The sequence below is a fragment of the Bolinopsis microptera genome, chromosome 3, assembly GCF_026151205.1.
Source record: "Bolinopsis microptera isolate Bmic1 chromosome 3, MBARI_Bmic_1.0, whole genome shotgun sequence".
Lineage (NCBI taxonomy): Eukaryota > Metazoa > Ctenophora > Tentaculata > Lobata > Bolinopsidae > Bolinopsis > Bolinopsis microptera.
The window spans coordinates 9,645,679-9,672,151 of NC_087074.1; the positions used below are offsets into that span (position 1 = coordinate 9,645,679).

The window sequence follows — 26,473 nt, forward strand, 5'->3', positions numbered from 1 at the left end:
CCTCCTCAGTCCTGACACGTTGCATAAAATGAAAAATGAGATAAATATAAAATGAGCACCATACGTATTATAAAATAAATGTGAACATGGTGACTACCCCCATTGTCTTATCTCAAATAACCAAGAAGAGAAACGGATACCAAGATAAAGTTAATGTTATTACTGATGGTCGTTGAGAAGCCGTCAGCTTGGAATAAAATAAAGGAAAATAAGTTTAAAAAAAGTGGAGTCTAGTCGATGGCTTGGTCATGTGAGGTCCAGTTAATAGTTTACAAATGCCAGGGAGAGTTGGACGACCTCAGTTAAACCTGTTATCATTGTAACAACGTGACTTATGAAACCGGAACTTGTTTCTTAACAATATTTTTTTATTTAAATTATCTAAGAAATATTGCTTCTGACAGCAGGGGTGCAGCCAAGGGAAGGGAGATTTAAAAATAGTACAGATAATCGATTATAATCGAATATTTAAAAACCACTCACAAGCGGTTCATAAGTGTTTAATATAAACGGTGAATTTCTGAGGACAAAAACGGACAAAAATTGTAACTTTTGAATTATATTGTCTCCACAATTTGTAACATGCTATCTGCAGAAATGGGTAGCACGGTTAATGACCATTGACCATTTTTTTTGTAAAAAGGCAATAGTGAAAGGTTACGAATGGAGGTTTTTGCAGAAAAACGTGGATTTTGGAGATTGTGGTAGGTGGGTCAAATATATGTCGTGTTCCTTACTTCTGTATGTTACCAAGCAACGAAAAAGTTGCGCGCGCAAGGATTGCTTCCAGAGATGTGATGTATAGATAGCCTGTGATCTATGAATGCACGGCGCGACTGTGTTTTAATGTATACGATGTAATGTATAATATAATATATACCTAATATACTAATATTACTATTAGGTAATACGCCCAATTTGTACGTGGCACGCGTAGTGTATTGATGTGTACACGAGTATAGTTTACCTTTGCTTACAATTTCTTGAATTACAGATACAAGTTGAGTTCTACGGCAATTGAACTGAATTTCAAGTGTTTCCCGTATTTGATGCATAATTTAACAATTTTTTATTGAAATCTTTCAAATAAATCAATCTTTCAAATCAATCAATACATACAAATTTACACAATGAATGAACAACATTAAATCTTCTCAAAAGTATAAGACTCCGATAAAATCAGATTTTCTAGGACAAAATGTATGTAATTAGAGGACCTGAGGGTCACCAAAACACAGATGTTGAGAGCAAAATGCACCTTCTGAACAAGTATGGGCCCACGGAAATCGTGAACTTCAAATAGAATTACAAATAGAATCACACAAAAATATCAAAAGCAATCAAATCATATAATAAAGTGAAATCCATGATGTGATGATATGCACTAAAATGAGAAATGAGAAATACAGACAACAGGGATTTAAGCTCTTATGAACATATTGTTAGCTTTAGGTAGACTCCTCACATCTCTGTCTCGAGGGAATAATCTAGATCATAATCAAAGTCCTCCGGCAGAATTTTATCCCACATGTAGGAGGTCAATTTGCTTTTGAACTCAGAAATAATCTCTATCTCACGTATAGCTAGAAGAATATGATTCCACTTGGAATGGGTCCTAAAGTAAAAGTTCTTAGCAAAAGCGTTAGAGCTTGCTCGTGGTAAGATTGAGCTTACAAAACATAAGGGGTCCATGTGGCTATTTCTTAACCTTGAGTGGCCTTGAAATGGTTGCAAATATGAGGGTAAGGTCAAAGGTGACAGGTATATGTTGCTTCACAATCTTAAAGAAGAAAATAAGGTCAAGAAAGTCGAAGCGGTCTTCTATGGGCATAATCTTAAGCTGTCTGCATTTTTGAATGTATGTGGATGGCGGATAACTCATATACTCCTCGTGAAGAATCCACTTAATAGCACGCTTTTGGAAGCCCTCCAGCTTGCTTATCTGGGATTTTGTGACCGGTCTCCATATAACTGAGCAATGCTCAGATTGACTTCTCATTAAAGTGACATACAGTACTCTACGACGATTTACATCTTGAACAAAGATGAAGATTGAAGTGAGCTGATTGGAGCTTATACAATTAAATTTATAGTAAATGTGGAATGGAAATCTAGCGTCCGCCAAAACGAAACAACGGGCGCAATTCTTGTTATATCTGCTGTGGCGGCGCCTTTCCGTCTTATATGTCGATTTTTAATTGTATCCATATCGGGTTTCAAACGAGTCAAAACAAAATAGCAGTTTTGTGGTTAGCGAATGCTACTTATCTTAGCTTATATAGAAATATCTACTACAAGTACAACTACAAGAAAGCCTTTCTGAGTTACATTTAACTATTAAAGAGAATTAATCGTAACTTAAAATAATTCAACGCAACCAAAGCAAAGATACCGCTCTCGCAAAAGGTAACACGACGTAGTAATTAAAACAGAACAGAACAAAATGCTGACACGAAGGGTGCGGGTCTTAAGTAACGTCACAGCCCAAAATTGCTATCAGCTAATAGGAGCGCGGTGTGGTATTGCGCGAATTATCGTCCGAAGTATTTTTTGATTCTACACACTTTGGCAGGACTTAAACGCGAATATTTGGAAGTAAATTCTAAGGACCCCTCATCCTTTAACGAGATACAGAAAATTCTTAATAATTTCGTCATTTCAAATACCTATGTTTTGCCTCATGTTTTCAGATCATATGCAACATTTAATAATCTACCGTCTCTAAAAAAGTAGGCGTTCAGCATGTTCAGAGAAAACAATATAGGTGTTTTAATATTGAATGGGCGTGGTCTAAAATATTCGAATTTTCAAATTTTGACGACGGAATCCTCGAACCAGTAAGTACAGTTTGCCATCTGCAAAACAACAGCTCTCAAATATAAAACAAGGCGGAGCTATAATTAAGGCCAACGTATGTACACTGACTTTTGGCCCACCCTGTACTTACATCAACTTCTTATCAACCACATCATTTCAGCAAACACCTCCTATCCTTATCTACTTGGACCAGAAATGCTCGTATAACCTTGTGTGGAGAACCGACCACGCCTGTCCCATTAAACCTATTCATGACGTGGGGTGTAAGCTACAAGCTAGAGGAACTAGCTACGATCTTACTCCTCTCACTGGACAAGGTTTGTTAGTTAATTACTGGTTAATTAGATAACATAATTAGTGTTATATCTTGTTTTAACGCTCTGGGTGTGTTAAGAAACAAGATTTAAACAACAATTCAATTTAAGGAAATCCTACCTTCTGCTTAGTTGCAAGATCTCAAACAAAATCTACAGCAATACCTCTCGTTATGATCAGTTTTATTCCACCCTAACTCTAAAATACCATACATTCCTCTCCAGAATACCAGACAGAGGTACAGAATCACAGATACTCGCTCAGAGTATGCGGCAACATTGGTACTGGTTGTAGTGGTAATGCTGCCTCGGGCTGTGTGGTGGACACTAAAAACTATAATGCCTGGTCCATGGGTACGTCAACTGTGTTTTACTTTGTTTTACTGTTCAGATGTTGTCAATACATAGTTTGGCATGTTTTTCAATGCAAGATGACAACGATGCGTCGGAACCAAATTGATGATTGCTCATAATTGATCTATAATTACTTAATCACTTCATTAAACCTGGTCCTACAGTTTTGTAAATATTTTGTATTCAGGTTCTTACCACGAGGGTAATTTAGTGTGGGATGATACAGGGTTAACAATGATTTATAACGGCGGCAGTCAGTGCTCTAAGGGCCAAGTCAGATCCACCAAGGTTTGCTAAATTTTTCACATTCTTTTCAATGCTGTTAAATCGATGATTCGTTTTTCGGTTAGAATATTTTGAGATTATTCCGATCTAAAATGGAAACATTTTTATGTTTAAAGTCCGGAGACTTGCTGTCATAAATAATTTCTTTCACAGATTCTATTTGTGTGCGATAAAAATGCAGGAATTGGCGCTCCGGAGATGACAGAAACATATTACTGTTTCTATTCCTTCGTCTGGCGCACAAAACACGCATGTCCTACGACAGAGGTAAGCCTGTCAAACTACTTTATCTTTGTGATAACACCTCATGATATTTCTACACGTTACATTATTGAGTCCATCAACCCATTATAATGATAATTGCTTCTGTAACTTTTACGTACGATAAATGTTTTCTGCGTGAGAAGTCATGACTTGTACGTAAAGAGAATAATAGGGTCAAGAGAGCAAGTAGTAGTCTCTCCTGCTCGAGCTCTCTCGCTCGGGCCTATTATTCTCTCCAGCTACTTGTACTCTGCATCAGCACAGAAATTGTACTTTACTGAAATCCGATCTTTACGTGAGTATTTGCGTGGGAGGCCGGAGGGTGGACAATCATACCTCTACATTCCACCACCTTCTGCCAAGCACGTTACACATTAATACAACCACTACATCTCAAGGGTAACAGTACGTTACACATTAATACAACCACTACATCTCAAGGGTAACAGTACGTTACACATTAATACAACCACTACATCTCAAGGGTAACAGTACGTTACACATTAACACAACCACTACATCTCAAGGGTAACAGTACGTTACACATTAACACAACCACTACATCTCAAGGGTAACAGTAAGTTACACATTAATACAACCACTACATCTCAAGGGTAACAGTACGTTACACACATATTAACACTACCCCATTACCAGGGTAGCACGTGCGCTAAGTACGGGACGGACGGAGAGTTGTTCGACCTGTCTGAGCTGGGCCACAGAGCGGTACCCTGGAAGCCGGAACGTGGGCCCGGTGTGGCCCGGGACGAGGACCTGATCATGTCTGTGTGCGGGGACATGACACAGTGTCCGGGGGCCAGTCTCTGCAGGTCAGCCCGGTGCAATGAAACTGATTTCAACACGTCATGGCTTAAGTTAACTCTGCTACTGTGTTTTACCTTCTTGTATCAGGAATTCAGCTTATCTTATTCATCATGATATGATTTATGGTACTAGTGGCTTCCTCCATATTATAAACTTAAACAAACCCTTGTTAACAGGAAAGAAGTAATAGACGACGAAACCACGTACAAACCGTTAGCTTCACTCAGTGAACATTTTAAGATTAACGCCGACAAGTCTATAGAGCTCACGTACGAGGGGGCGGGAGAGTGCGAGAATGATCCTACTTCTCTTACCGTAAATATACTTTATATTCATATAAATATAATCGTATTACACATGTTATTAACAATTAATTAATATACAATTAATTAATATACAATTATAAATTAACGTTACTTTTCTTAGTGGAGCTAGATAGAGCAGGAAGTAGCATTCAGAGGTTGCTAGAAATAGCAGGTTTCCTCTTCCTCAATGAACTGGAAATTGTTGAATGCAATTGAGGCAGGCGGAAAGAGCCAGAATAAATTGTTGCTGGTGGTGCTATAAAAGCCAAGAGGTAGCTTAAGTTAAGTTTGCTAGAAACAGCAGAAGTTGGAGGGGCCAGGCCAGGGGGCCTTGCAGTAGTAGCGAAACATATGTAGCTGAAGTAGGTGAAAAGAGCTGGAATTGGTGGTTTCTGCCCACTGGTGGTACCTGTATAGAGCAGGAGGTAGCATTCAGAGGTTGCTAGAAAGAGCTAGAAAGCTAGAATTATAACGTGCTGGTGCCTGGTGGTAGCTGTGTAGAATAGGCAATAGGCATGGCATGGAGGTAGAAGAATTGAAGGTAGCTAGAAGTATATTCTACTTCATGAGGTGGGATTGAAGTTGACTAGCCATAATAGCCAAACAGTACTGGGGAAAGCCCTACTTGTGGTAGCTATAACGAGATTGTTAGATGTTCATGTATACATTTGGGGATTGAAGTAGTTTGAAGTAACCAGAGAGATAGTCAGATGTATAAATTTGGGGATAAGATAAGATAGCTGGAAGGAGCTTCTGAAACTGAATTGTGTTGCTCCATAAATATTATCTGAATGTGTTCATGCTGAAAAGTTTTCTGTGCTGCAAGTTAAGTGTCTGAAAGACTTTTTTAGCCCGAGATACAAAAATTAAGTACATGTTTGATGTTACTATTTTAGGATGCACGAAAGTTAAAACAGTTTTTAATGAATATCTCCAAAACTAAGCACTATAAACCCTATGTTGCTTTATAGCTTGTATATAAATGTGGCCTTTGCAGTTAGTTTGAGCTAAAAGAGAGGCCCCTACAACGTTCAGAAGCCGAGATACAAAAGTCATTATATATATTTGCGCCTGAGGGTAATTTAGAAATTTCCCCCTAGGATTGGAACTACTGATAGAATTTGCGTACCTTATCAATTCTGATCCAGAATGACCTTACAAAGGACCTGGTTTCTAGAAAAGTTGTGGACACCAAACTGCATACTCGATTTCAATTAGCTTCTAGAGTAGATCTTTTTCACTCTCTCCCCAGTAAAAATCAGTTTTTCTGGATTTTTCCAAAAGTAAGCATTTTGGACCTTTATATATTTGGACAACATATGTCGTTCGGTGATTTGAGTTAACAATAACCTATTTGACCCGATTCAGTATGAAAAACCCTGTACAGTGAAGTGCACACTCAACCCCTCCCTGCTACTAGAGTAAGACCGCCGCCTAAAAGTAACACGGTGCACAACTCTGATGCAGACGGCAATTATACATTTTCCCGTTCAAAAATAAATAAATTACAGTGTATTTTTAAGCACATCAAATAAAACGTCCGGATAACAAGCGAGCAATCGAGAAATAGGGTTACTTTGCTCGGAAATATTATCACAGTCACACTAATGACTAAGTTGAGCAAATTCGTTTGGCTGGCAGAATGGCTGTCATTTTTCGTCGTATACATTACATATTACATATTATGTTTTAAATTATATTAAGAAAGCCGTTAGGTGCGTTGGTTAGTGCTTCAACCAGGTGGCTCCGTAGTATGAATAGAAGGACTTGTTTAAATTGTAAATGAAAAGCTCGAATAATAATTATCACATAATTCAAGAAGGTATCCTGAGTACAGCAACCCGCTCTTTGATGAAATAAAAACAAAACTGATGGGTTTCGTAAACAGCTTCATGCCTGCTGACCCAAAGTCTAACCTGACACCAGCAGAGAGGAGAGGGAAGAGATGGATTTTGAAAAATATAGAAGATGAGAACATCTTTGTCACCAAAGCTGACAAAGGAGGATCGACCTTGATTCTTGACTATAAGGAAGCTGTGGAATGTGTTCAAAGGAACTTAGGAGATAGAGATAACTTTGCTCATTCCCAAATGTCAGTTGAAGAGAAAATGACAGATGTGAAGAATAATGTTAAGGATGCAGTTCTTCTTGCTTTATCAGAGGGGAAAATCACAGAAAAAGACAAGAAACTCATTACTGGACTTAATGAAAATAATAACCAAATGCATGCACATGTATTCAAACCAGTAGTCCCTTATGTGTACCCTCTATTTAAGCTGCATAAATCAAGTCCACAACAGATTGAAGGGAAAATAGTTCCCCCTACCAGGCTTGTCCATGCCACTAAGGAAGGCCCCCTTTACAGGCTAGAAAAGTGGGTTAGCCCATACCTAACAGATATAAGTAGGATTTATTGCCAACAGGAGTTTCTCCTGGATACACCAGACCTTCTCAGTAACATAAAAAACCTTAATGAATCTGCAGACATGTCAAAATATAGCACCATCAACTTGTTTACTTTAGACGTGATCAGTCTGTATCCAAGCATAAAACCTGAAATAGCTATGTCTGCATTGGAACATGCCCTGAACGGTAGTGCTATGATTGATAAACGAAAGGCTATTCTGAAAACATTCACGGAGATTATCTTCACAAACTCCTTTGTCACTTTTCAAGAAAATGTGTACACAGGCAAAAAGGGTATCCCAACTGGAAATTGTATTTCGCGTCAAGTCGCTGATATCATGCTTCATTGGGTGCTATTCATCAACATCTGGCCTGAAATGATACAGCTATGGAGTCTTATTTTATTCTGGCGACGCTTCATCGACGATGTCTTTGGAATTTGGAAGGGCTCCAGGAGGCAATTTGATCTTTTTGTGTCGAAACTAAATGAAGCCGCAAAACGATTTGGAATTCAGTTCGGTGATTGTCAGTTTGGCAAATCAGTTAACTACTTGGATGTAGAACTCTCACTGGGGGAGAACAACAACATCGACTACAGACTATTTAAGAAAGAGACTGATGCCAGGCTTTACCTTAATACTGATAGTTTCCACCCAAACCACGTCTTTAAATCAGTAGTATTCTCACAGATGATCCGAGTGATCAAGCGAAATTCGCAGGATCACACATGTGTGGAGGACCTGGAGGAACTTAAAGAAGACCTAATGAAAAGTGGACACAAGGAGGGGACCTTAACGGAAACAGAGCCTGAAGCAGTCTTGAGGTCAATAGAACACGATTTGTATGAGAGGGAAGATAAGAAGCCAATCACTGACAAAGTTGTCTTTTCAGTGAAATTTTTCAAAGAGGTCACTGAACTTAGGAAGTTGGTACACACTACTAGTGAGGACATCAAACAATTATGCGGAGACGTACAGATATTGTTTGCACTACGTAAACAGCCATCTATAGGCAACACAGTAGTGCGCAATAGAAAACTCAGTTCGTGCTCCGAAACGGATTCTTTCACCGTCAGCCAAAACTGTGGCGGGAGAGGCTGTGCAACCTGTCCCCAACTGTTCAACTCCAACGAAGTTATCACTGTCAATGGTTTGGATTTAACTCTGGATTTCCGGTTGACATGTAAGGACAGCAATATAATTTATGTCGCCCAATGCCAAATTTGTAATAAACTTCCCCAGAGCCTAAAAGACGACACCTATTTCGGCCAAACGGTTTCTCCATTTCATATCAGAATGAATGGACACAGAAACAAGTTTAAAATTGATAATGAATTGTCATTTGAGAAGTCGGCACTTTCCATGCATTGTTTTCTAGCGCATAAATCTGATTTCACTATGGGAGTTTTTAAATTAGGTGTAGTAAGAAAAGTCCGACCAACAGCACTTGATAGAGAAGAGAGCATTCTTATTTCAAAATTTAGAACTAATATTTTTGGGTTAAATAGGATTGTAGTTACTCGCTGAATAATCTGTTATGCTCTGTTGTCCATTCTACCTAGCACATTGAGCTCTTTAGTAAAGTTTCAGATTAAAATCTGTTCGAATTTTCAAGTTGTTAACTTTTAAATTGCTTTCATTAGTCTAACCTAATTTTATTTTTATAGGCTAGTGATGTAAATATACGAAGAATTCACCTATATTTGTGCTGTCTTACTATGTGTCCAAACCAAATTGATTTGACATAGTAATGTAGCTATGATCTCCGATGATCTAATGAGGATGATACTATCTCCATACCTTCATACCACCATTCCTTGTTATTAATTATTATAATTAAGAATGTACGGATTTTTAGGTTCAACCGACACTTTGCTAAGAAACGTTCTGTCACACATCTTTTGGATCTGTTTTCTGTATGTTATGAACTTTTCTAGATACTGAAGATCCTGATGGAGATATTTTTTGTTTTTTAAATTAGTAGATTTAATTTGGAGAACATCTTGTAAGGTTCTCTCAATTTAGTCGTACAACCTATACATTAATCATTCAAAACATGTTGATGAGTCTGACTCAAATGCTGACACCTAATATGAAGTTCCTATAACCTGGTAACCTGGTAACCTGGTAACCTGGTAACCTAGACTAACAATCCCCCAGGTTGAGTTGACATGTAAGCAAGGAGCAGTGGAAACAGCACCCCAACTCCTCTCCGACGACCCATGCAACTATGTTAGTGTGTGGGAGACAGCCTACGCGTGTCCCAGTCACTCCATTACTGGTAACCAGTGCAAGATCAAGGATGAGGTGACTGGTCTCACGTTTGATGTGACTGGTTTAGCGGCTGAGGCTCACGATATGACGTGAGTTAGATTAGTGTGTTTCCTTGATATTCCTTCTGAGCAGTTATTTAACACAGTTAGATGTAACATTAGTGTAGTTCTTGTTTTAGATTAGCCTAGTTCTTGTTTTATAGTTAAGTAAAATTAGCGGGCTTGTCACCCCTGATCCCATGGCAACATTAAATATATTGATGGCTAATAGGGCAAACAGCGACCACCGCTTAAGAGCCGTTTAAGAGCCGTTTAAGAGCCGTTTAAGAACCGCTTAAGAGCCGCTTAAGAACCGTTTAAGAACCGGCTAAGAACCGGCTAAGAACCGCTTAAGAACCGCTTAAGAACCGGTTAAGAGCCGGTTAAGAGCCGGTTAAGAGCCGGTTAAGAGCCGATGAGCGGCCGCTTAAGAACCGTCTAAGGACCGCTTAAGAACCGCTTAAGAACCGTTGAAGAACCGCCTCTAAAACTGCTTAAGAACCGCTTAAGAACCGGTTAAGAGCCGGTTAAGAGCCGGTTAAGAGCCGGTTAAGAGCCGATGAGCGGCCGCTTAAGAACCGGTTAAGAACCGCCTATAGAAAACAGATTTATAAATCTACTAATAAACTTAGAGCCGTTTAAGAACCGGTTAAGAACCGGATAAGAACCGGCTCTTAACCGGTTAAGAACCGCCTATAGAAAACAGATTTATAAATCTACTAATAAACTTAGAGCCGTTTAAGAACCGGTTAAGAACCGGATAAGAACCGGCTCTTAACCGGTTAAGAACCGCCTATAGAAAACAGATTTATAAATCTACTTATCAACCTAGAGCCGGATAAGAACCGGCGCGGCTCTTAACCGGTTAAGAACCGTTGTAGAACCGTCTCTAAACACCCTACACGATTGCTAAACAAGTAAACAGTGAGAAGTTTGTAGACAAAAATTCTCCCGTAAATTTCAGACTTTTAATATGTTAATTTTCAGATTTACAATTGGTTAAGAATGAATAGACGATATTTCATGAATAAATTGAAGTAATAGTTATAATGTACATCAATTACTGTGTTAAATCAATTACAATGTTAAATTACAGAATGAGTTTACAGATAAATCAGTATCCCGCCAAGGGTACCAATGCCACCCCATCTATGTTCAAGGTCTTCAGCTTCTGTTGTCCGGAAGTGGTGTTGAGGACTGCTGCCGCCAAGGTCTTGGCACGCTTCAGGTTGAGAGTGCTACCGTGGTGTCGTAGCGTCTCCTTAAATCGTGTAGGAGACACCAGGAGGGCTTCAGCGATGGGTCTGACGTTCCTCCAGAAGCCACGCTTCACGTTGATACTGTCGAGGGCTTCGTATAGGCCGCATCCAGTTCGATGCATCGTGTCCACCACAGATGAGTAGAAATCAGAGTAGACTTGTAGAGGAAGAGGTGTCCTTGTTCTCGTCCCTCGTCTCTGGAGGCCAGGTGGGCCACGTTGCGGAGCAGGCTGTAGAGGGGGTAGAGGGGCTGAAGCAGCAGAGTTGGTAGGAGGGCTAGAACTGTAGGGAGGTGGAGCTGCGGATGTTGAGGAGGTTGATGGAGTGTTATCAGAGGTGTTCGTTCCCGTAGCCACGGAGGAGGCTGCAATGGAAGTTGGTCGTAATCCAGTGGGTGGGGGTCTAGCTGTAGTAGTCTTGTGCGCTGGACAGTTGATAATCCTCACAGTAACATCAAAGCGAGGATGATCGTCGGAGTTACAGGAAACAATCTCCTTCAGGCAGTTGCCGCAAGAAAAGGCTGGCATCGTAGATGTGTAGTAGGTTCTGGAACAGAGGTCGGATATGTGTCCAGAAGTGCCGCAGTGCTGGCATATAGGGGGAGGAACACGCCGTGCTCTTGAGTTAGGATTTCGTCTTGTTCCCACCATAGTATAGGAGTTGAAGTTATCTGTAGTAGAGGATGTAGTAGTTGTTGTAGATAGCAGAGTGAACGAATGAACAGAACCACGGTGGTCATATATTTATAGTATCCCATAGCTTGTTATTGTCAAGTAGCTGGAGTGCTGGATGCATACAACAAGATGGTGTCAGATCTTGTCATCAGATCACTTTCTAAAATGTAATCACAGCACGACATACCGTTTTCGTCAACGCGAATGTGATCTGATTCAATACCTATCATTAGGTGTATCTTGCTAATCGGTACAGTGATATCATATTAACACTGGATCTCGTATCCTATCACGCGACAATTATGTTACAATACGCTTAGCTCAATTAACCCGGTAATTTGAAACTATTTTGGGTTAACCCAAAGTTCTCTCCAGTGTCCGAACGGGATCCCGGCGCCGGGATTGTGATTTTAATCCCGGCCCCGGCCAATTTTTCCATTTTGACCGGGAATTTAGCCGGGATTTTTTACAAAAAATAGCTCGGTAATTCTGGAGTTTGTGATAAAAATTGGCTCTGCCAAAGCCCGAAATTTAAAAAATTAATCGAAGGATTGAAATTTTAGTTTATCGTTGATCATTCATGTATACATTTTGAAAAGCATGTTGTAAAGTATAATCAATTGAGTACTGAAGCAACACTAATTAACATATTATACCATAAAAATTCTAGAAATCCCGGCCAAATATCCCGGCCCCGGCAAAATCCTGCTCCCGGCCAAATCCCGGCCGCGGCTAAAAAATGCTAATCCCGGCCAAATCTTAAACCCCGGTCGGTTACTGGTTCTCTCAAATAATAGCGTTAGGGTATGCCAACACGTCGCGAAGCATTGCTATTATGTACTATTTAGGGTATAGAATACCCGACTATAAGAGTATGAATACCTTATCGGTGGAAAATTTTCCGTTGAAAAGTTTGCCTCAATCTCGATTTTGCAAAAATAGGTCAATAATTAGCAAATAAGATTTTTTAGCGAATTTTCGATGAAAATTGAGTTGGATTTCTAAGTTTTAATTTTATTGAAATAAAACATGTTAATAACATGATGAGTATAACTAAGAAATGCTGACAGCCAAAATCATAGAAATTCATCGGGCGGTAGAAAATTTTCCAGCCAAAAGTTTTCCGGTTAAAAGTTCTCCGGTTAAAACTCTGCACCGATAAGGTAACTTAAAACCGTAATATGCAATAAGACCCCCCTGTTTCGCGGATTTTGGAAGGAAATATTTGTGCCTCAAAACCGCGAATCCATGACCCAAATATATTGGTCTAACTGGTAACACAGGCCACGATAATACCTTGCTGCACTACAAAACACCTCAATATGCTTTCATTTATACAGAGTGGGCCAGAACATCGCGGCCCGATTATCAACCGTGGTCCCAAAATTTTCAAAATGAAAAAAAAAATCAAAGTTTTTCTAAAAATTGTATTTCTGCATGTTTCATGTGATTCCAATCATTTTGAGCAAAAACTTTTTTTTTCAAATTTTCCAAATTTCCAATCGAGGAAAACTTTATTCAACCACGACCAAGGTGAGTTAATTTTTAGCGTTAACCACCGAGAAGTGCTACACTGCCACCCTCCCCCACCCTTCGTGCGCGGTTTATGAGGCCCAAACTTTTCATCCCGAGATATTTTAAATTTAATCATACCATAATCAATCCGCTATTCTTCCACGTTAAAATTAACAATACCTACGCTACAATTTTGTCTGCGAAATAATATATCCTTAGTTTAAACTGGTTTGAGTGCTGCTCCCTTCAATGATAGGCGATGCCCTGGTGGAGCTCACTTCGTGTCCATCCGCACTGACTCCCTCCTGGCCAGGAAACAGATACCTGCTATGAAGTTTCTACACCTACTTTGGCTCTACTGTACCTTTAGCAGCGTCTGCCAAGCTGCAGTTACCCTCTCTATGGATCCTAAGAAAGTCCGGGGATTCTTTAAAGCTATCAGACAGTGCATGGCGGAAGACTTGTTCTCTGGTGACGTGATGATCGGAGGTCCTGGACAGATAGTAGAAATTGACGAGTCAAAATTCGGCAAAAGAAAGTACAACCGTGGGAGACGAGTAACAGGAAAGTGGGTGTTAGGCGGTGTAGCAAGAGGATCTAACGAATGTTTCCTAGTGGAATGTCCTAACAACAAGAGAGACCGTAACACACTCTGCCTGTTAATCCTTCGGTTTGTCCGACCTGGAACAACAATTATCACCGATAAATGGAAAGGATACCTTCCTCTTGAACATCCTGGATATACTCACTACGATGTCAACCACAGCCGGAATTTTGTAGATCCACTGACGGGAGCCCATACGAACACGATTGAAGGGACGTGGTTTCATACGAAGCGGCACGTGAAGAGAGGCCATGGACGGGTGAGAAATGACGGAAAAGCTCTTGCTATCGCACTCTACGAGTTTATGTGGATGAGAAAACACGGTCTCACTCGCTCTGATCCTGATTGCCGGAGACTTTTCAACAGAGAACTACCACTTTTGATGAAAAGACTGTTTGCATAGTTATAACGTGTGATAGCGAAGTACTGAATGGATTGATATAATATTTTAATTTATCTGTACATTAAACTCGTTTTGTAATTCAACGTTGTATCTCAGACAATAATTGATCGACTATTACTATTCGATTAATCATTTATGTAATTTATTAATCTACCTATGAAATTTCGCCTATTGATTCGAAATAAATTGAAATTCTAACAAAATTGAAGTCTTAATAATTGCATCTGCGCACTATAAGACATGCATCATGAAATATTGTGATTTGCATCGCGATATTGGGTCGAGCCGTCAGGCGAGATGCTAATAGCAATACAATTATAACAAAAGTGAGGTGCTATTGCCAACATTGTTACGTACGTCAAAAACTACTAACCTAGTCTAAAATGGGGAGGGAGGGGAGTGGAGAGGTGCTGGGACGGGAGTGGGGGTAAAGACACGAGAGGGAGCAGGGGAGTGGAGAGATGCTGGGGCCGGGAGCGGGGGTAAATACAAGAGAGGGAGCAGGGGAGTGGAGAGGCGCTGGGGCCGGGAGCGGGGGTAAAGACGAGAGGGAGCAGGGGAGTGAAGAGGTGCTGGGCTGGGAGCGGGAGTAAAGACAAAAGAGGGAGCAAGGGAGTGGAGTGGTGCTGGGCCGGGAGCGAGGGAAAAGACAAGAGAGGGAGCAGGGGAGTGGAGAGGTGCTGGGTCGGGAGCGAGGGTAAAGACAAGAGAGGGAGCAGGGGAGTGGAGAGGTGCTGGGTGGGGAGCGGGAGTAAAGACAAAAGAGGGAGCAGGGGAGTGGAGAGGCGCTGGGGCCGGGAGCGGGGGTAAAGACAAGAGAGGGAGCAGGGGAGTGGAGTGGTGCTGGGCCGGGAGCGAGGGTAAAGACAAGAGAAGGAGCGGGGGAGTTCAAATGTGCTGGGCCGGGTGTAGGGTGTTTACATGTAGTTTTAGAGACGGTTCTTCAACGGTTCTTAACCGGTTAAGAGCCGGTTCTTATCCGGTTCTTAACCGGTTCTTAAACGGCTCTAAGTTTATTAGTAGATTTATAAATCTGTTTTCTATAGGCGGTTCTTAACCGGTTCTTAAGCGGTCCTTAGACGGTTCTTAACCGGTTCTTAAACGGCTCTAAGTTGGTTCTTAGGTTGTTTAAATGCAGTTTTAGAGGCGGTTCTTCAACGGTTCTTAAGCGGTTCTTAAGCGGTCCTTAGACGGTTCTTAAGCGGTTCTTAAACGGCTCTAAGTTGGTTCTTAGGTTGTTTAAATGCAGTTTTAGAGGCGGTTCTTCAACGGTTCTTAAGCGGTTCTTAAGCGGTCCTTAGACGGTTCTTAAGCGGCCGCTCATCGGCTCTTGACCGGCTCTAAACCGGCTCTTAACCGGCTCTTAACCGGTTCTTAACCGGTTCTTAAGCGGTTCTTAGCCGGTTCTTAGCCGGTTCTTAAACGGTTCTTAAGCGGCTCTTAAGCGGTTCTTAAACGGCTCTTAAACGGCTCTTAAACGGCTCTTAAGCGGTGGTCGGTCTTTGACCTACTTCCCATATTGATTATTGACTCTGTAGTCTGTTATATCGCTCTCTCAAATTATTTGATATATTATACCTATTTATATATAGTAACTTGTTAAAAGTATTAAAGTTTGTGTTCGAAATATTCTGAAACAGTTAGATTCCAATACAGGCTCGGGCTAATTATCGAAAAATTATTATCAAAAATATCAAAATATATGAAAGTTAATGATGATGTTAAGTCCACAATTGTAGTTTAAGTCTATCACTTCCTCAGACTTCTGGACGGCACTACCCTTTCACTCCAGATTTGTGGTAGTTTGTCTGAAACAACGTGTGGTCAGGGTGTTAGTGCCTGTCGGTCTGATGGTACCGTCTTGGGGTACACCAGCAAGGGGGACCTCTCCAGCAGCAAGGTTCGTGATGTGGAATTTTGTTTTGGAGATAGATCTTCTTTTGTTTTTTGGAGCAAATTTAAAATAACTTTTTCTTAGCTGAGAGGAATTTTTTCCATGTTTCACCATCTAACTTCTATCATATTTTCAGCTTCATTTCTCCAACCGACAACTAGCTATAGGAATGAACGGAGCAAATTGTCAGGCGGGTCAGGACTACCGAACTCTGGTCGAGTTTATGTGCGAATCAGATCCTGCTAAAAGTTAGTCAACGTTTTTAAAAACTGACCTCTAGTCTTGGCAGTTCGTGTTGCAAATCTCGCTGTACATTTTAGTTTTACACAGGGTTTAAAGGTCACCTTAGGATCTGAATAACCCGTGCTCATTTAACAACCACATGATAATTGATTCCACCACGTGTTCCGCTCATTAGCAATCCACGTGATAGTAATTATATTTCAGAGAGTGTTACAGCTGTTCCAGTTGGTAATTGTACCTACTATGTTATCTGGACAGACCCCGCTGCCTGCCCTATGTATCCTATGGAGTGTGCTGTTAACAACGGATCTCACAGGTTAGTTGCATGGTGTTAGATGGTGTTAGATGGTGTTAGATGGTGTCACACGGTGTTACTCGGTGTCACTTGGTGTTGCATTGTGTTACGCTATGAATATAGGTCTTAGTCCTTTTATTATATTGTACGCTATATTTCAGATACTTTAGTGTGTCAAAACTTTTGAGTACCAAAAATTTGGGCAGGAAATTCGGGATTGTTTGGGCGACGAAAAATTTGGGTATTTCCTGCTCAACAAAAATAGTAGCTTATCTTATTTACATATAGTGTCGAAGGCAGTCAAGGAACTGACATTGAAGGCAGTGGATGACCAACTTATGAATTTTAGGCATATATTGCGAATATAATATTTCACCCGTACAAATAACTTAACAAGGCAGGACCACCAGTTGATCTTCTCCAGTTTTAGAGTGTGGGTCCTATTGAAACGTTTCTTGATCAGCACTGAGAATTACAGGAGTGCACTAAATACTGAATAGCTTACTAAACCATTACACAGTGACATCAACTTTACAATAAGTAATGTGAAGCTGAGTAGCTAGCTGAGTAGCTAGCTCCATACAGTCATCCCGTACAATATTTAGAAGATGTACACCTCTTATGTTGTCCCGCACAATGATTTAATTATTACACGATCACCTTATCAATATTTTTTCATCCAAAATAAAACGTTCGACTGATTTCGTCTTCTTGGTGGCCTATCTAATGAACGCAGTGTTAGCAATAACTAAATTGTAATGTTGGAAGGGCAGATTATATATACAGTATATATACAGTATATATACAGTATATATAATATACAGTATATATACTGTATAATGTATATATACTGTCTATATACTGTATATATACTGTATATATACTGTATATATACTGTATATATACTGTATATATACAGTATATTAATATACCCGCCCCGCTCTTCAATGCGAAGACTTGTGTAGAAGGCAGTTGAGCAACTGTCATTGAAAGCAGTGCAGTGGATGATCAACTTATGAATTTTAGGCATATTGCGAATATATTTTACCCGAGCAAATAATTTATCAAGGTAGGACCAATGGTTGATCCCTCCAGTTTCCATATCAAATCCCAACCACACCATTGGTCGAATAAACCTGACCAGAAAGCACTATTTATATCGGATGTATTTCGATTCATCAGAGAAACAATAAAATCTAATTTTTATAAAATTTGCCAAAGTAATCAAGGATTAAATAATTTAACAATGTTATGTACAAAATATACAATATACATATAATAAATACTGCAAAAAAAACAGTATCAGTACTGTTAAATCTTCAAGTATCTTTGAACACTTTTTAAAAATGTACAAAAAGGAACTAAACTATCTTCTCTAAAATTCCTTCTTCTGATCTGATTAGAAAGAAAAAAACTTTCCTGTCTAACAAATCATATCACACATTTGTAGTCTGTGGTTCCAAGCATCACAAACATAAAACTTCACATTTGTGCTTCTCTGGTTAGCGTCCGGGGAACAAATAGACACTCCATTCGGGGACAGAAACTGCCCCAAATCATTTCCCTCATTTCCAAAACACATCTTGAACCTCCCCACACTGTCAAACACCGACAGTCTATCATTCCCGTACTCGGACACAATAACAGATCCATTGGGATCCACCGCGACACTACTCGGGTAACTGAGTTGCCCGTGCTCTGATCCGAACGATCCGAATGTTGACTTGAACTCTCCGGTGAGTCTGAATACCTGGATCCGGTGACTGTGATGATCACAGACAAACACGTCCGTACCAGAAATAGCCACTCCACAAGGCTCCATAAACTCACCCTCTCCCGATCCTTCCCTCCCGAATGAGTGGCTAAATCTCCCGTCCGGAGACAGAACCTGAACTCGATTGTTCCCTGAATCAGCTACCAGGATCTCACCTGTTGCTGCGATGGTGATCGCTTGAGGTTTGCAGAACTTTCCCTGTCCAGTTCCGATACCCCCGATTATCTTCTTGTACCGCCCATCAGCTGTGAAGACTTGAATCCTATCATTCCTTGTGTCAAGCACGTAGATGTTATCTTCTCCGTCAACAGCTATATCTCCAGGAGATTTAAACTCTCTTATCCCAGTCCCTTCGTTTCCAAACATCTGTACAAAACTCCCGTTCTCCTCAAGAATCTGCACTCTGTTGTTCCTCTGGTCAGCTACAACCAGATGTCCATTAGACAGCTGAGACATCCCACATGGGTGGAAGAAATCTCCGAGGTTGGTTCCACAGGATCCTATCTGATGGATTGCTCTGATGCGGGGAGCGTTAGCTGAGGCCTGATCCCTCCTCCCAGCTCGTCTCTGGTCGGTGTAGCGGATAATCACGGCGTTTTCCTCGGTGAACCGCTCCAAGTTGATCTGTAGTGGGGTCTCTTGTTCGGTATCCCGACTGTTTCCAGCCGTGTTCCGTCTTCTGTGCCGCCGAGCAGTGTTGACTCTGCTGTTGCTGTTTATGACAGCGTTAGTCCCAACTGGTTCCTCCTTGATCAGCTTCACTTCCCCCATGTCAAGGCAATCAACTTGAATCGCTAGATTGTCAGCTGGTTCAAAGTTTATCCATTTATCAACTGTTTCTGAGTTAAGCTCGCTAAGAGTACTACTTTTGTCTCTGGCCTTTAAATCTCCTCTAATTTCTGACGCCCCCTGTAAAAACGCCACGTCGTCCTCAGTTTTCAGAACGTTTCCAAGCGCCTGTTTTATTTCCCGCCTTTTCTTCGACCAGCCTTTCAGATCGTCTTTGAAACTGGATATCCTTTCCGTTTGTCCCATCTTGAGAGCATTAACTTGACTGACAAGACCGACTTTCTTTTTGTTCACCTCATCAATGACTTTCTCTGCTTCCTTAGTTATCGTGATGATCGCAGCTTCGGTCTGCTTTGTTATTTTCTCCAACATCTCATTAACTATGTTGAGTTCTGCGTCCGAGCCATCCAGAACTTTTTCCATTTCGTCCAGTTTTGCCTGAAGAGCCTCCCGCTCAGAATCCACCACGTCCAAAATTATCTCGGTGTGGTGCTGAGCATGGGAGGTGGCTGCGCACTTGCTGCACGTGGTCACCTCACAGTCACAGCAGTACATGGTTATCTTCCTGTTTTCGTGGAGACTACACAGACTCTGAGGTGTTCTCCTCACTTCGTTCTCTGTTGACACCAGGATCTGTACTAGATTGTTCAGTGCGAAGTTCACGGGGAATCCCTGGATACCGTTATCCGGTATGACAGCCACGGCGCGGCATGTCGGGCAGGGTAGGAGACGGCCGCGGTGTTCCCTGGCGAGGTGGGCCATGGACAGGCAGGACTCGCAGAAACTGTGTTGACATGGCAGGACTCGGGGTGAGGTGTAACGTTCCTGGCAGACAACACAAATCAGCTCAGCTTCTATTTGGTTAGCCAGACTTCCTCCACTCCTGTTAGCCATGCTATGTTTTCTGTTTTTCTTGGTAGTAGTTTTTATCTTCGAATCGTTTGCCTTTTGCCTAACACCTTGTCAAAACTTTTAGTTCAGAAACCGATGTAGTTTTAAAGATTCTTCTAACGATATTTTATTGCAATAAAACCCGAAAAATGAAAAATGATATCAATTCAATATAATATGTGCTTGGACGAATATTTAAAAACGTAGACCGCCTTTTGCATAACCGAATCTGAAAGAAAAATCCGACGGTTGCAGCTGGACCGAATTAAACCAGATTTTCGGCAAATAATGAAACTATTAGGATCGGACAAGTGCAAAAAACGTTATGATGGAATTACCGGACCGCACCGGATTTGCGGTTGATTCCTGATTCAATAATCCAAAGAGCAAGCTATGCGAGACACAAATATCGTATTGGAAAAGCTAATCACAAATAATCAAGAAATAGCAATCATCCGCATCATATGACCGGCCGTTGTTAAAAACACAATAAAACACAATTGCTATTAAAAGACACATAACAGAAAACATTTAACGACTAGATAAATTTGATAAAATGTGTGGCTGACTCCGTCACGTGATATGATTATAAGTCACGTGGACTGTATTAACATGTGAGCATCCTCTGACGGGCACTGGTCGATGAACTTTCTCCATCATCTGCTTGTTAAAATCACATGTTATTTGTATTGCTCGGTTAGTCAGCTGTGATTTGTTAATAAGTTACGTTTTCTCACCGTTTTACAAGTAAAGTTAAGCATGACTTTTCGGCGAATAATTAATGAAAATATGTTAATCATAATTTCTGTAATTATTTCGTCACGATATGAGAAGTCGACGTCATTTGAATGGTCAATTGACTAGTTAATCGGTAGAATATTCAATACTCAACTGGATACTATGCACTTGCTACCAATGTTAGTACCATACTATCTACTAATTAGTGTAACCCGTGCCTACGTCTGGGACTTCACTATCGCAGTTGAAATGAAAAAGTATAAACCCGCTTATTATATTCTAAAAACCTCATTACATTTTCGTAGCTAATACGGTGCAAAAGTATGAACTCGCTCAGTCCATACACACCGCAATTTAATTCTGAATGCCCCTCACGTATCTGATAGTAATACTTGATAAGCAATCTTGAGGTCCCCTGCCAAATTACCTAATTATATAGCAAATCTGTTTTGGGCCCGGAGAGAGAGGGAGAGCACGTGAGACACTTTAGTATCACATTTGGGTCACAAAATGACCCAAAATGATCAATTAAACCACTTATCACCGACCGATTTGAAAAACCTTAATCATTTGGCTTCGTCAGAGTTTTGTCGGCACTATACCGAAAGAACCAGTCTCTTATCTCTTACCGTTTTCTTGATTTAACCATTCGTAAATTACAGACAGACAGACACACACATTTATTGAGATTATTAGTATAGATACTATGTAACCTCTTGTATAAAAGAATATCGTAAAGCTCTCAAAAATATACTTTACAAATATAAATTTCAGTTTCGACCTGTCGCCCCTGTACGATGCAGGTAGCCTGGAGTGGGCTGGTCTGGTAGATGGAGCACAGACAGCACTGTACATGAGACCTTGTGGGCAGGTCCAGGCTGGTACGGAGGGGTGTGATCATACTGCTGGAGTCTGTGCTGTTGTGGTCAGTTTACCAACCGCTTATCTCAATTTGTTCAAAAGTTACTTACATTTTTATTAATTTACATAATATAACGGCACCTAGTATACTACATACCAGTACCACAGCCGTGAAAAGCTGGCCTCTAGTAAATTTTTTTCTTTATTAAAACTTTAAGCGGCCAGATTTTCTAAGTTTCTCACATTTTTTACGTCATCAAAATTCTAAAAACTACAACCCACTCAATCCCAGGAGAGAAACGGAGTGAAAGTAGCTACAAATCTGGGTAGAGCAGCTTCTGACCTGACTATAGAAGATGGTATCCTGACTGAGAACTATGTGAACGGAGATAGAGTTTGTAGTGATAAGAGTCTCCGGGCCTCCACACGTGTTGAGTACTCCTGTGCTAAACAGCCTCAGGTAACTGGAGTTGTGGAAATTGTAGCAATTTATTCGCTTTTTGATGTAGGGGCTTTTTGATGTAGGGGCTTTGTTAACAGTATTCAGAAGTTTTAGAAATTTCCATTACCTTAATTTTATTGAATGACAACATATCTCTCTGGAAGATCCTCTGATTTCCTCTAAAATCCGCAAGGATATATAACTCTATCCCTCCTTCCGGAGTGTGTCACGTGATCTGCTAACAATCCAGTCAGTGCCTTGTTAGCAGCTCTGTTTCGCAGTGTCTTATGTAGTGTATTGGCTATTGTTTGATGTTTGAACTTTGAGAGTAACCATTGTTGCATTGCTCATAACACACCAAATAAAATGGCTCGTTGTTCCTCAATATAAGGTAATGCATTGTACTGTTATAGTTATAATTCTCCGGTATCCTACTTATTGGTGTACGCTAATACTATAAACCTGATGTAGCGAAGATTCTGTAATTTATTGATTATGAGTACATTTCGGCATTTTGGTTCATCGCCTACACATTGTTACATTGCAATATTACCATCATCTTCGTGTTTTCTAATTTCGCGCACCCATGGGCGCCCGAAATAAAATCGTTGCCTGCAAAACGTGTCGTATTTCACTTTTATCAAAGACAGATTACCAAGACAGATTAGAGTATCTTCAGGTGTCTGCGCTGCCAGTTCTCTACTTTTGTGCTGAGCAAAGTCGATAAGATTGAAATTTAATACACGAGTACAAGAGTCATGACGCTTGATGTGCTGTGTAATGTACATGAAACTGCGATTCCGTGTAAATGCGTGCATACTTGTATTTTGTATGCAATGTTCACTATAATATTGTGTATTCTATCATCGGGTTTACATTCCCTAAATGTAGACCTCCCAACAACGTGTTACTGCCAACAAAAAGGTCCCTACTCAGAAATAGGGAAAACACCCTTTTCAGTCAGTGATAATACCTTTTTTACAGCTAACAAACTATACTTTACGTTTCAGTCAGTGATACAGTCAGCGTTCTTTAACGATGATATGTGTATGTACATAGTGGAGGTAGCAAGTCCTTATGGGTGTATTCAGGAGAAGGTCGCTACTCACAACTGTTCCATTACTCACCCTGATACAGGTACTTACCTTTTTTGTTTGGTATTCATAAACAATAATTTCAAGTAGTACCGGTCATAACCATCATAATATTCCAACTTTTTTAGGCCGCGTTGTAGAATGTTCGGGTTAACTGAACTCTTTCCAGGGATCACGTACGATTTCTCGTATCTGACGGAGGACTACGAGTTCTCGAACGTTAACTCCCACTTCAAAGTACATGTTTGTGGGTCCCTGGCTGACGGTTGTGGGCTGGAGAATAAGGATGCTGCTTCGTGTGAGGTTGTCAATGGCAACTATCTCTCTATTGGTGAGAAAACGGGGGTTTTATTATCAATCTCTTATATCTCACTGTAAATTATCCTGATTTCATGGTTCAGAACTAGTCCAAAACTAGGAAATAGCCATTTTGATTCGAGATAGTTGTGATTATTGTAAGCCACAAAATAGCCATCACATCATCAACAGTGTCCTCCCTCCCCCTACTAATCACTCACCATATCACCCCCTACAGGTGACGCTGCTACCTCCAGTCTCTCTCTAGAGAACAACATCTTCACCCTGTCCTACACTGGTGGAGACCGGTGTGTGGAGAACAAGGACTGGGCCCAGTACAAGTCCACCCAGATAACCATGCTGTGTAACCGTGAGGTACCGGTGGGAACTCCCCGGTATATCAACAGGGATGCTGAGGCTTGTGTCTACCATTTTGAGTGGGAACTAGCTGCGGCGTGTCCTCCAGAGCAACCTAAGTGCCGGGTTATAGGTTAGTATATCAAGTGCTACCTGCTTCTGACACTTATAACTTTTAAAGCTTTTTTAGTATAACATATTGCTATCATTTGACCTCATGACCTGTCTTTTGAGAATCGACTAACTTTAATTTGCCTAATTTCCAAGTATTGAAACTCCCATATGCCTCCAAACAACCTCCCCCTCTCCAGACGATTCACTTAAAGAGTACGACCTGAGCGTACTACGTCGGGACACAGACTGGACAATCCGGGACACAAACAACAGGGTCTACTCTCTTAACGTGTGTGGTGTTAGTTCGGTGTGTGGGGATAATTCAGGGATCTGTTATATTGAAGGTCAGTATACGGAAGGTCAGTGAGACAGTGGTGCCCCACTGTGCATACACATACGGGCTCCACATTGAGACACACACACACGGGCTCCACATTGAGATCAATTTAAAGGAATATAGAAATTAACTTTATATTAAGTTTGGCTCTTCAGTTCCTCAAAACAGTATACCACAATGTGTTGTCCAGGTAGTATCTGTTATCGCAGTTATAACTTATAAGACTATAACGCATATATTATTATTTTATATATGGAGATGATGTAAAATATTGAGAACACACTCTCAAAACATATCCACATCAGATAATGTCACATGGATACTATAGAATATAATACATTAAATGTGAATGGAGACTTTTTTGGTTTCAACCCTCTCGGCCGCCCCGACCTATCTTGTCAAGTTAACATTAACCCAACAATAACTGTCCTCAGACTCAGGCAGCACCAAAGTTAGTTTAGGTAGAGTATCAGGGGAACCTAGTGTAGTGGAGGATGGCACAATACAGCTCACTTACTACCACGGAGATAAGTGTGGGACCTCCGGGGATAAACGTTGGACTACCAACATCATCTTCACTTGCGAACCACAATCTGAGGTTGGTCTTGTGGGTTTTTAGAGACTGTTTATTTCGTTAAATTATTCAATTGACAGACCATAATCTCTTCAGAGTATGGATATGAGATTTAAATGTCACCAATATCGCGTGGTGCAATTAATTTGAATGACTTGTTTATTCTTAAAGATGAAAACTTAACGATCACAGATTGTTTTAGAGTCTCCTCACAATAATAAACAATCACTGATTATTGTTTGTGAATTTTATTGATATTGTATCTATTTGCTCAGAGTCTGCCCACAATAACGCTGAATGAGGAGGCCTGTCAAGTGACTGTAGAATGGAGATCACTGCATGCATGTCCTGCTGCTTACGCTACCGGGGACAACTGCACTGTCACTAACCCAGTCACTGGTAAACTTTAAGAAAACTTTAAGAAAATTTTTTAAGAAACTTTTCTAACAAAATCAAGTGAATATATTCAATCGCGTAGCTCTCTTTTGCCTTCCTCAATGTACTTTTGTTCAGTTTCTTTTCTGATTAATGTTACATGTTCCTTGTCCAAGAAAATAAAGAATTACACTATCCCATTATTTAAAGGTGTAACGTACGACCTGTGGAAGTTATCTAACAGAGATTACAGTTCCACAATTGATGAACACACCTACACATACGCCTTCTGTACCCCTCTCCGTACACCATGTAATGGTAGGTCAATCGTAAACACTTTCTCTTTCACTTTCTCTTTCACTTTCCTTTTTTGGAGGTTTTGTTTCGTGTTTCAGAATCAATTAAACCTTATTCGTTTTATAATAACTTTTATTGTCTCCACATTATAGCAGCTCTTACAGTAACTTGTATTATTCAGATGCCACGACCTCTGGTTCCTGTCAAGGATCAACAGTAACGGACGCTCAGAAAGATAACGGACATGTTAACCAGACCTTAACGTACAGTAACGGTGTTATCATACTGACTTACCTGAATGGTGACGTTTGCAGTAGAGGTGAGTGTTTGTTTGCAGTAGAGGTGAGTGTGTGTTTTTAAGGAATGGGAGACTAAAAGTAATGTTTTTTAAATGGGTCAACCGAGAACCAGATTCCGGGTCAAATGCAGAGTTAATGATTCAATAATTGAATGATTATAAATGATTAAGTGATTAAATGATTAAATGATTGAATGATTAAATTATTAAATTATTAAGTGACTAAGTGATTAAGTGATTAAGTAATTAGATGTTATTTTGCTAACACACAGTATCCCAGGTGACATCAGAGAGACCAAAATAAAGATGGTTTGTGATCACAGTTTGTCCGATGTTGAGGTGGAGATTGACCAGATAGAGGAAACTTCTCACTGTGTTTACGAGGCTTTCGCTTTTTCCGGCCTTCCTTGCGATAAGGTTTGATGTCCTTAGACAAGTGGATTATCTTTCATGGTGTTCTATTCTGT

At 40.4% G+C, this 26,473-nt stretch overlaps 3 protein-coding genes across 3 annotated transcripts in view; 2 read left to right on the forward strand and 1 right to left on the reverse strand.

The window, feature by feature from the left end:
• LOC134812277 (dTDP-D-glucose 4,6-dehydratase-like) overlaps window positions 1-26,473 on the forward strand; it is a 263,853-nt gene that overhangs the window by 140,981 nt on the left and 96,399 nt on the right. The window lies entirely within an intron of this gene.
• The window catches only part of LOC134813165 (cation-independent mannose-6-phosphate receptor-like), a 53,051-nt gene that overhangs the window by 4,251 nt on the left and 22,327 nt on the right, over window positions 1-26,473 (forward strand). The window contains exons 6-26 of the mRNA XM_063820851.1: window positions 2,978-3,134; window positions 3,357-3,485; window positions 3,673-3,773; window positions 3,924-4,037; window positions 4,692-4,864; window positions 5,036-5,174; window positions 9,730-9,932; window positions 16,098-16,236; window positions 16,367-16,478; window positions 16,678-16,789; window positions 21,735-21,885; window positions 22,114-22,281; window positions 23,274-23,400; window positions 23,527-23,688; window positions 23,893-24,144; window positions 24,323-24,484; window positions 24,897-25,060; window positions 25,312-25,435; window positions 25,622-25,729; window positions 25,890-26,027; window positions 26,287-26,423. Coding sequence (XP_063676921.1) covers window positions 2,978-3,134; window positions 3,357-3,485; window positions 3,673-3,773; window positions 3,924-4,037; window positions 4,692-4,864; window positions 5,036-5,174; window positions 9,730-9,932; window positions 16,098-16,236; window positions 16,367-16,478; window positions 16,678-16,789; window positions 21,735-21,885; window positions 22,114-22,281; window positions 23,274-23,400; window positions 23,527-23,688; window positions 23,893-24,144; window positions 24,323-24,484; window positions 24,897-25,060; window positions 25,312-25,435; window positions 25,622-25,729; window positions 25,890-26,027; window positions 26,287-26,423 — 3,072 coding nt within the window. The remainder of the gene's footprint in view (window positions 1-2,977; window positions 3,135-3,356; window positions 3,486-3,672; window positions 3,774-3,923; window positions 4,038-4,691; window positions 4,865-5,035; window positions 5,175-9,729; window positions 9,933-16,097; window positions 16,237-16,366; window positions 16,479-16,677; window positions 16,790-21,734; window positions 21,886-22,113; window positions 22,282-23,273; window positions 23,401-23,526; window positions 23,689-23,892; window positions 24,145-24,322; window positions 24,485-24,896; window positions 25,061-25,311; window positions 25,436-25,621; window positions 25,730-25,889; window positions 26,028-26,286; window positions 26,424-26,473) is intronic.
• LOC134813066 (tripartite motif-containing protein 2-like) lies at window positions 17,966-20,296 on the reverse strand. Its single transcript, XM_063820742.1, has one exon. The coding sequence runs from the start codon at window positions 20,223-20,225 to the stop codon at window positions 18,192-18,194; it is 2,034 nt and encodes a 677-aa protein (XP_063676812.1). The 5' UTR covers window positions 20,226-20,296; the 3' UTR covers window positions 17,966-18,191.